Here is an 11,391-nt window from a genome sequence, read left to right as displayed (position 1 = left end):
AATTTCCTATCTATAAAACACAACAATAATGATCGAATGTATGTTTATAAGATCAAGGTCTCAGTCCGTTATCACACAGAGTAGGACACGTGAAAATTGAGAGGAGCGTACGAGTACAGTACAGTGCAGTAACAGACGTCACAATCTAGCTGTCTGTAACCACACATTTACTATCAAAAAGACTAATAACAGAATCAGGAATATGTATCTTTTAAGACCTTTGACATGAGATCGGTTTACATCGATAAAAGGTCGAGCGTCATAGTGATTGAAATGTACGATAATTTTCTTTCATTCTACAACTTTTTTAATATACGGGAAGTTTTTAATAGTTTTATTATATGTACAATAAATGTAAAAATTTTATACATTACGTAAGTATTTAAGAGTGGGTGTATTGTGAATTACTGAACTGATTTCTATAAATTTTAACGGTGATATTTCTTATGCGATAAAATAAGCTATACGTTAACGTTTGTGGTAGTGTTATTAAACGACGGGATTTAATTATATTTCTCTGCCAATAAAATATAGCGCTATGGATATTATTTTATCGATTATTTAATAATCTGTTACAACACTAGCTTTCATTTAATATATTCTACTTTGTTGCACTCCTCATGCCTCAGTTTAATTTGAAACAATGCCTTTTATTAACGAGGACTGTCGTCAACCGTTGCTCTCTTCAAAAAAATGTACGTTACTTAATTTATCTTATTATATCTTTAATAGAGTTAACTATGTTACTATAGATATCATTGCATTCTTCCTCGTCTAAACCATGTTCAGTCAGCATCATGTGCAGTAACAGTCAGCAATAGACGAGCAAACAGTTAATGAGTTGTCTTTTTTGGTCCTGGTTATTTTTGCTTAATATTGGAGTATCTTTATAACAAAATTCAAACTTTTATTCCATTTTAAGTAAAGGTCAACTTAACCATCGACTACCGCATAAACGCGTTTTGTTTTCCTATTGCTCCTTATAGTAAATCTGTCACATTTAAGATTCTGATTGGGATAAATGTAATTCAAATTGTCGAAGAGTCTTGTTCTAGGAACAGCGATCACGTTTATATGAAACGAAAGTTGGGATAAAAAATATTTTGATTCTGAACGTTAGCATGGTAAAAGTCCCAGTACTAATATTATAATTTTTTATTAGTTATTATTGTAATCTTAAATACTATGACTACATTAAATTACTTTAAATTTATTTATCTAGCTGAAATTTAAAGTATTTTTTTTTATTATTATTAAATAGCAATGTGACAATAAATTACGTACTGGATTTAATTCTATCTATATTTTTTGATTAGCTGTAAATCATACTTTGATTTATATTGTAAAGAACATGCAAATAAAATATAATTACTGATTACTCTCGAGTCAATTGTTATGATGATAGCTAGAATCTGAGCAACTGCACCAGAACAGGAAATTATTTAATATTAATGAAAGGCGCGAAATATTTATTGCTATTAACAATCTAACTTGTATATATAATCTATTTTCTGCACATCTTTAAGTCCACCATTAAAAATATTTGCTGTCTTTTATCAAAAAGAAAATATCACAACGGAAAGGCAGACTCTAAATCCACTACAGTACCTATAATATAAAAATATTTTTCTTAAGCATTAATAACCGTTAAGACACCTTTTCTTAAGATAATTATATTAGTTTAGTTTATTAAAAACCTTTATACTATTCAAAAATATTATTAGTCATATCAGTTCTATAGCATGTAAAAGTATGGCGTATTCCTTAAATCTACACTCAGCTGGGAAGCCAATTAATAGCGACATCTATACAACATGTTTGGAACTATAATTTTATTATACAATTGAAATAAAAAAGTAAAAAATAAAATCAAGTTAAACGGTTTTATATTCCAGATAAATGTACTAAAAGCTAAAAAATATTTCATGGATACAATCCTGGGTACCAAAATGTATACATTGTCATATATAAAAAAATAAAATAATATCGTGGGGCACGTCCACTTTAAATGAATTTTGGATGACCTTGGGATTAACTGTTTCATATTCATTGAATAATGAAATGATAACTTTAAGATAATCTTTGATAGCTTTTTTTACTTTTTATTTTCTGCTTTTTTTGTGTTTTTATATTTTGTAGAATTTGTTGTTATCATTATGTTCCCACGAGTACTGGACATTTTTACGGTCGACAAGAGAGGTCCAATAGAGGGGCAGGGCTATGTACAACAAGATGTGCCTGAATCATAAGGGGAAAACGCTAACGACATATCATTGTTATCCACCCTAATGCCATACAGTTCTCGGCGCACTTTTACCTTTTACCTAAAATTGGGTGGTGTACTCCTAGCGACGTATCATTTTTAGCCACCCTAACGCCTCACAGTCCCCGGCTGGATACCAGATCTTGACTTGGGTGGGAGATTCATATTGTAATTTTGTATAGTATACTGTATTACACTTACCAAGCCCTTTATTTTGATACCTATATTGATGGGATTGAAAAATACATTGTCCGCCATTTTGTAGCAGTGGCCATCTTTGATTTTGATTTTGTATAGTACACTGAATTCTACTTGACAAGTTTTTCATTTAATACCCATATTGATAGGATTGAAAAAACTAAGTTGTCCGCCATCTTGTAGCGGCGGCCATCTTGGATTTACAATAAAATTGAATATGGATAATTGTATTGTCATCAGAATCAAAGGCGTATATCAAATTTCAGATCAATCGGTTAACGGGAAGAGGGTTAAATTTCAATTACTAAATTTGACCCAAACAAACAATCAGGGTGAGCTAAATAAAACCGTTTAATAAAAATGTAATACAGTATGACGGTGTTGTTAGACGATTGTAAGCTATTTATGTTTCCCGCGTTATATATAATAAAATTAATATCATCGTTCGAAATTATTTGTGTTTATGTGATTTGTCTTTATATTAGTCTTCGAGTTTCTGAATTACAACAAGTTTTATTTTTCCGTATTACTTGATATCAAACGAACGACAAAAATATATTAAACTAACTATTGAAGACTTTATTTCATTGTAAGGGAATGGTGTATAAAGTATGTGATGACAAAAAATAAACAATGTCTGTCATGTATTTTATAATGTATATTAAAGTAGGCAAGAACAGATCGATATCATCTGTATGTTAATAATTAGTTTGTTCTCGGTTCACATTAAATTTTCACGGATTTCAATTCAATGACTTTTTTTATTATAATATCAGTATTCTAGTATAGAAAACTAAACCGAAATAAAGTGTGTAAATTCTTTTGTGTTGTAGCTATAAATATTAGTACTAATCATAGTCTTTATTTATTTATTTATTTACTTATTCATTCATTAATTTATTTATTTTATTTAAATAGGAAACCAACGCTGTATCCAATTTTAGATCTTCGTCTTAATTAATACTAAATAATTTAAATATAATATAAGTTGTTCCATGTACTAACTGTACATACCACTTATAGGCTAACTCCACAGTCACGGGTACATGATATGTAATAACATACCATTCTTTACATGTTCACTCTCAAAATTAAATCTAAAACAAAACACATGCAAAACATTTAAAAATAATAATTGATAAAAAAATTTGGTATAAATACGAACAATTACAAGCAAACTCTCAAGCAACTGTATTGTATTCCAAGACCAGATGTATTCAACTTGTATTTTTATTCAACTTATAAATTTTATTACGCAAGCTTAAAAAGTTATCTCTTATTAAGGGAGAATTAAATTTTTTAGTAATAGATCTAGGGCGCAAGGAATTTCTATTTAGTTTCGCAACACGGCTGCACTTCACTATACTTCCTTTCGGTACTTTATAGTTGGTAATCTCACCAATCTGTTCTACCGTGTTCAGCAGGTTTTCGCTTCTTTCTTCAGGAATGTAGTGCAGTTCAACGTTACTTGGTCTTGACTCCCTATCCAAAATATTAATGGTATTCGTTTGACTTTTTAGGGTTTCCCTAAGTATACCATTGTCTTTAATTAACGACTGAGTTTCCTCCTTTACAACATCTAATTCTTGTTTAATAGTTTCTATGAGGCCCGATAGGTGTTCTATTGAAGATGTTATATTTAAAAAAAAACTCAGTTCTTCTCGAATTCCACACTTATTGTTCGAGAAAAACTTCCTGCACCTCTCCTTATGGCTGACAGCCAATCACTGCTGGTTGCTGCAGTTTCTTCGGTGCTTTTAAATATATTAGTGTTGTTGCTTTCCAGCAGCTCAGAAGGGTACTTTGTGGTACTCAAAATGGTGCTTTGTATTACATTTAATAAAGTTGATCCTTTTTTGTGTAACTAGTATGTTCAATTTGCATACAATACACGTAATCGACATCATTCAACACTTATAAAATGAAAAATATAATATGAGAAATGTGTCCTGCCGTCGGTGAGATTTGAACCTAGGCCCTAACGTTTCGTTGCGTTGTAGTTATCGCACTTGCTCCACTATGCCAGTGAAAAGTTGTTCAATTAACTAAATATCAGCAAATGTGTTTTGTTTATACATTCACCGTTGTAAATTATGTGGGTACTTATATTGTTACTTGCACTTTGTGACTTTAATATCAAGTTTGTGAAACTTATACGACACTACACTTCACAACTTTAGTAATACTAGTATAATAAATAACTCATCTTAACTATGAGTAAACCATTAGACTACTTTATTTGAGTTACTTTTAATTTCACAAAACGCATTCCGAAAGCTGAACAAACAAATAATATCCGTCCGCTTTGACAGTTTTTCACGTAACGTAGTATTTGTGGACTAAGGCTGTAATTCTATTGATGTCACTTCTTACGTCTTATTATGTAAAGATACTTATTAATGAATGCTATTGTCCACCGTCTAACCTCGTTACGTTAAAGTAAGTAAAATAATTTTAGTTTTTTTTTTTAAACTATGGCTTTTTTTTCATAACTATGGCTGTGACTGTTGGCTTAAACCTAATAGAAGTTCATACTTCTCTTAAAAGAGTTCTGTACTAACTCAGGCCGGGCCTGGATTTGAATGAGCATTGTAATCTAACCGATTGCGAAGCAAACAGTTTTATTTTTATCTGTAGTAAATCTTGTTTTGATTGTGTAGTGGACAAAAAAAAATACAATAAACGAAATATAATTAATTATTATTGATAATAAATGTACTTAGTTTAAACAAGCAGTGTCCCATGGTGACGTTGATTAAAAATATGTTAATAAAATAGTCAAAGAGGTCTCGAGTGGTGCAGAGAAAGATGTCACTTCCCACAATAATCGAGGGTTCAGATACAAATCAGTAGTCGATTTATACGCCGGAGGCGGATGAAGTGAACAAAAATTTGCTGAGCGTAAAGGACTTAGGCTAGCGAAATAATGCCAACAAAGATAAGACTATGTCCTGAGGTTTATATTTAAAAAGCAAAGAATCAAGTCATAGCCCTAACTTAAAATGGTTACGAAAATTCTGTGTAAATACAAAGCCTATAGTCAAGAACAAATATATTATTAAATTGTAAATTGTGAATTTAATTAGACGATCTTTACAGCATTTGTGTTCTAAGTGCCTACGATTCAGGTACAGTGAGTTTTGGTTTTCCAAATAATTGATCGAACATTTTAATTAAACAATTGTTACTGTTGAAATAAAAAAAAACGCGTTTCTTATATAAATACCTTTTGGAAATAAAGCAATGACTTTAAAAAGTAATTCATTGAAACTTTCAATCGACTTTACTTTAGCAAGAAAATGTTCGATAAACATTAGAAATTAAAATCTCACGTCTTTGTTATTTTTAACTAGGACTTAGATACATCTAACACTTGTGATAAAAACCTAATCTTTAATGATAACGCAGTTTATTTGGTTGTGGTCTATTCATCTACGTTTATTTAACATCATCTAGTGTGCTATGAATTATTATGTAATATTATATTAGAGAAATTATTTTTTATTCATATATAAAAACATATCATAAGTAAGTGTATCTTGAGTGCATTGTTCGAATAATCATTATAAAAAAATTAATTTAAATAAATTTGTTAACATATCAATTTAATGTGTGGAACATTAATTGGTATTTAGTGTTTATGAATTTTTTCAGAATTTGAAAAAATATATATATATATATTTTGTTTAAATTTATTCTCTATTTCTGTCTCGTAACTTCGTTGGCGTTTGGTCGTATAACGTTATTTGCTTGTTAGTTTGTTACATTATCAATAAATATAAATAAATTCTGTGTATTTCAAACAAAGGCCATTATTCGTTAATGTCTCCAGTCGTTAAACTATAAATTTAATAACAGCGAGCTAGTTCGTCGTGCTAATTAAAATTATTTAATGTGTATTACGGCATCGGTTCCAGAGTATTTGTGATTTGTAACGGTTAAGGTAAATATTTGTTTTGTAACTATTAAACATGTGAACAAATAGTTTTATATATATTGTTACTTTTATATAAAAGCATTATATAAGAGGAGTTAGTTATACATAGAAGGGAAATGATGTGAGATATTTTAAAACAAAATTAATCAAATCAAATTAATATATATTTTATAATGTTATTTTTTATTTCTCGTTTTGATGTTTCGCTCATGAATAAAGTTTGTGATAGTCGTTACATATAAATTTTCAAGATACCCACATTTCCTTATTATTACTTCAATCGAACATATTGTAGGTTTTAAAATACACTTTCGTTTCACAGCCATGAAGAAATTGCGTTTCTTTTGTGAGGGCAGCCAGTTTAATCAAATACTATGTGCATTTTTGAGTGAGTTGTGTCACATATGAAATAAAGTTTTAAGCTCGATTGTGATAATAAAATTTCACTGATATTTTCAGTATCTATACCAATGTTCTGTTATGGAAACACTATTGGCTGGATGTCTCCTATGACGCTTCTGCTACAATCAGATAAATCACCCAAAGGGGTGCCTCTGACAGATCTCGAGGTAAGTATTTTATTGGGCTTTAGATACGACAAATTATCAAATAAGAATTCCACCGAATTTTGCCATGTGTCCTCTTAAATAGATCTATGAGTATTTTTACATAGGCTCAACCACCTACAGTTTAAAGAAAACTCGAAAAGAGTTCAGGAATCTGATTAAATATGTAAATAGATATATGGTAGTTATCACACGGTTAATAGGTTATTTTAATTCAAAATCAATAAATATACAATGTAACGCCCCGACTCCTATTGTTTTTGAAATTGTACAGAACATATTTACACTATTAAATATTGATTATTATTTGTTCCTCTTCGCTCTAATAATGCAGGGACCATCTTTTAGTTCTAAACTTATAATAATAGTTAAAAAATAAATGTATATATTTCATTTCGTTATCATTAACTGTTCCCATCTTGAAACTAAGAAATACTTATCTGCGATTACAATAGAATTGATACAATTGATCGTCTATCAACAACCTAGCGGAAAATATTGATTCTAATATTGTATCCCATGATACATGATTGATTTAGAGCCACTTATTTGATTTTCGATGTCTTAATAATTCAATCAATCATCATTCGTAGCACAAATATCATTTTTTGATTTTGATATTCGGTTTTTATCCCAACTTCGAAGATAAAAAAGTAACTACACAAGAACAGACAATTATTTACCTATAAATGAAAAGGTTCTCATGAATTTCTTTCTGAGGAACGCTTTAAAATTGTCCATATATTGTAAGATCTAAGACCATTGATTGTATCTAAGCTGCGATAGTTACTGAATTTTCTTTACTCCAGATTTCTTGGATGGCATCTTTGCCATATTTAGTGTGTGTGCCTGGTACGTATTTAATGGCTGCGATTGGAGATCGCTACGGAAGAAAATTAGCTCTTCTCATAATGTCCGGTATATCGGTGGTGAGTATTTGATCTTTACAATTATTTTTCGTAGCAATTACTCGTTTGCCAAACAATCTTCCGTTTGTTCAAGGCTGTATGGGTTTTGAAGTTAAGCTCTATGAATATCTGGGTTTTCATCATAGCGAGGATCTTAGCTGGCATTATCATGGCGGGAAGCTGCGTGACCTGTCCCACCTACATTAAAGAGATCAGCGAAGACAACATCAGAGGAGCTCTAGGTTGCTGGGTGAGGAACAGCTTACTTCAGTATAAAATCATATTAACAATAAAATATAACAAAATGATTTCATTTTGAAGCGTAATTAACATGAACATTTTAAAATGATAATTTTATTAATTGCTTTACATTTTTTAGGGCGCGCTGTTTTTCACAACTGGAAGTTTATTTGCCTACATAATATGCGATGTCTGCAGCTACAATGTGATATTAATAATTTTCACTATCATACCGGCTGTGCATTTTGTGATATTCCTGACGATGCCAGAATCACCTTCGTATCTTATAAAGAGGGGGAGAGAAGAAGTTGGTTGATAATACTGAGATAATTATATTTATAATTTTACGCCAAATGGTTAACACTTTTATCATATGAAACAGACATTCGTTTCGTAGAATAATCAGTTAAGTTGCAGTACATAAGCTCCAAATTTATTTAGTATGAATATAATAGTTTTGCTATCTAGGACGAATCCAGTCCTAACCTATTTATTAAAGTATTATTTAATTAATGAGATCTAAGACTTTCGCGAGTTTTATTCATTTAAATGAAACTAATACTCTCCGAATATACTACGCGTGTTTTATTTCACATCTCGTCTGCCCGTTATCACGGTTGCTGAAAAGTAACCGAAACGTCGGGAGTATGTAGATTTAACAAAAAAAAAAAATAATAATAATAATAAAGCACGCGTAGTATATCAGAAAAATATTAGTTCCATTTAAATATTATTAAATTAATTTAAAGGAAGCATCAAAATGTTTGCAATGGTTGAGATGCAGAAGTGAATTTGATTCAACTATCAAAAGTGAAATAGATTACGTGAAACGAGAGCAAAAGAATGATGAGGGTCGTGAACAATTTCTATTAAGGAACATTCGTAAGTATTTTGGTAACACAATTTTTTATTCTATTATATATCCAGTAAACTGAATTGATTAAAAATAAGTCCAAAATACCCAAGGCAAAATAATATAGGGCCCTAAAACGAATCCCACATATTAAACATTCACATATTTAAGCAGAAAGGTTTTTTATTACAGTTTCGGACAAGATCCTCCGAAGAGCATTTCAAATATCTTTAGTAGCTGCGTTGTCCAGAGAGCTTTGTGGAGCTGTTCCAGTTTTGAATTTTGCTGGGGACATCTTCCATTTAGCCTCGGAGGAAACTGGTCTGAAACTCAGTGCCAACCAACAGGCCATGGTGCTCGGCACGGTCCAGTTGTGTGGGGCTACCTTAGCTTCTGGTATTGTCGAGAGATGTGGCCGCCGAGTAAGTCACTTATAGCAAAAATGTTAACATATATTTAGATAAGAAAGTATCTCCTTTCTTCAATTGAATTAAACAAACACACTTTACATATATGTATTATATAAAGATTTATAATTTTCAATTCGAGTATTTATATCGACTTTGTATTCTATCATATCATCTTTCAGCCCCTACTCTTCGTTAGTTCAGCGATATCTGGTCTAAGCATGTGTCTATTGGCAACCTGGTTCCTGTTACAATACCTCCACCCTCCAGCATGGATTCCTGTGATAACTCTGTGCTTATGCATATTCTGTGATGCTGCTGGGCTGATGCCTATAGCTGTTGTGATAGCCAGCGAGACCTTCTCTTTTAAGGTAATATTTATTTTATTGCACAATACATAGATATATGATGGTGTAGGTGCGTTATTTTGAATAAGTTTCAATATGATTCATGTCATTACGGCCTCCTTTGCAGTATCGAGGCACAGTATTAGCAACGACAATGGCAATAGCATCAGTGGCAGACTTTATACAGCTTTTGTTCTTCAAGCCTTTAGTGAGAGCAATTGGGATACACGTGTCATTCTACTTTTTTGGCCTAATGTGTCTACTCACGGCTGTCTACGTTATAATAATGGTACCAGAAACTAGGAACAGGAAATTAGAAGAAATTTATTACGACTTGAAGACTAACAAGGAGAAAAAAGAATTGGAGAATAGAAATGCTTTTTAAAAGTGAATTTATTTATTTCGTATTCTTCAGTATTTATTTGATATGAACGACAACGCTTATTTAGAATTATAATTTAACATTTACTATATACATTTTTATTAATTAATTTATAATTTAATCTGACATAATTGTAATAGATAAACGGTGACCCTTTTTCACTTTCGATTGCGTAGTTGCTTTTAAATATGATTTTAGTTAAATATTTCCTATATGTTTATAAGTATAAATGTTTTTTGTTAAGTTATTTACGTTTTATTAATCTCTAATTTTAAATTAAACCTCGGACTACGGTCGACCGTCAACATTCCATATTTAAATTGGTTCAGTTTTGCTATCGTGAAAGCAAGACGGTTACTTACGCATGTAATAAAAATTATGGGAAACAATACGGGTTATTATTACTTTAAAGTATTTCTATGTATTTTCTTTTATTACTTTTTAAATTTATTACGAGTATATCTAGTATTTATTGAATATTATATTATATACTTTTAAATTATTTTTTTGTGTACCATTATCTTAAAATATCACCCTTTAAATTACTTTCTCTCAGAATATTCCGTTGTTGATAGTGATCTTATGAAAAAATAATACGATCCATTTTGAATATCATTTACTTTTATTTTATTTTATATCTGCTTATCATAAATAAATAAGGAATATCTTAGAGTTCGAACAGGTTTAGGGCCTTATGTTCCAACTTCAGGAGGTGTCGCTTGGGTCAGGGGTAGGTGACATAAAGATTCTCTAGGAAGGCATACCTCAAGCTCTACGCCATCTTACTTATAATAAAAATTAGTCGCAAAGCTTAGATGGCCTGACTTCACAGGTACCATTATATGAATGATAGAAAGAAATTAATGATCTTGATAAGGCTTGAATATACATCACGTAATGTTTACCGTCTCTAAACCTTATATTGTCTTGGGATTTGGTAATTTTTAAACACAGTTACGACTCGCACACAACTCGAACCGAAATTCTTTCCATTCACACCCAAACCACACTAATATTCTGCCGCTAATATTCTAATCTAGTAGTAAGAACATGTAAATAAACTTTCTGATAGTGATTCTTTACCTTAAACTATATAAATAAGTAGTTTCGGTTATCAAACAAAAGAAACTCACAGCCATGTTACAGGCATTGATAACAATTCTAATGAAATAAATTATCATATTAAAAAGGCGTCTGGAAGAAATTTTTAAAAGATAAGACCGGTATATAGATACATATTATGTTGTAAAATATGACAAAGCAACAAGCTCGCCAGGCTTCAATTACCAT

General features: G+C 30.8%; 1 protein-coding gene across 4 annotated transcripts; it reads left to right on the top strand.

Moving 5' to 3' along the window:
- The first annotated feature begins 640 nt into the window (after nt 1–640).
- On the top strand, nt 641–10,489 carry LOC116775342 (facilitated trehalose transporter Tret1-like). Of its 4 annotated transcripts, none has more exons than XM_061524708.1 (10): nt 641–695; nt 6,721–6,786; nt 6,858–6,967; nt 7,774–7,893; nt 7,967–8,122; nt 8,252–8,419; nt 8,862–8,994; nt 9,158–9,387; nt 9,555–9,743; nt 9,847–10,489. In XM_061524708.1, exons 1-10 carry the CDS (start codon nt 644–646, stop codon nt 10,102–10,104), a joined length of 1,482 nt encoding a protein of 493 aa, XP_061380692.1. In that variant the 5' UTR covers nt 641–643; the 3' UTR covers nt 10,105–10,489. The 4 variants fall into 4 exon arrangements, with proteins under 4 accessions (XP_061380692.1, XP_061380694.1, XP_032524122.2 ...); XM_061524710.1 differs by lacking the exon at nt 641–695 and adding an exon at nt 4,883–4,900; XM_032668231.2 differs by lacking the exon at nt 641–695 and adding an exon at nt 6,211–6,404.
- The last annotated feature ends 902 nt before the right edge of the window (nt 10,490–11,391 follow it).

This window comes from Danaus plexippus, chromosome 25 (genome assembly GCF_018135715.1).
Source record: "Danaus plexippus chromosome 25, MEX_DaPlex, whole genome shotgun sequence".
NCBI lineage: Eukaryota > Metazoa > Arthropoda > Insecta > Lepidoptera > Nymphalidae > Danaus > Danaus plexippus.
This window is presented reverse-complemented; position numbering and strand designations above follow the sequence as displayed.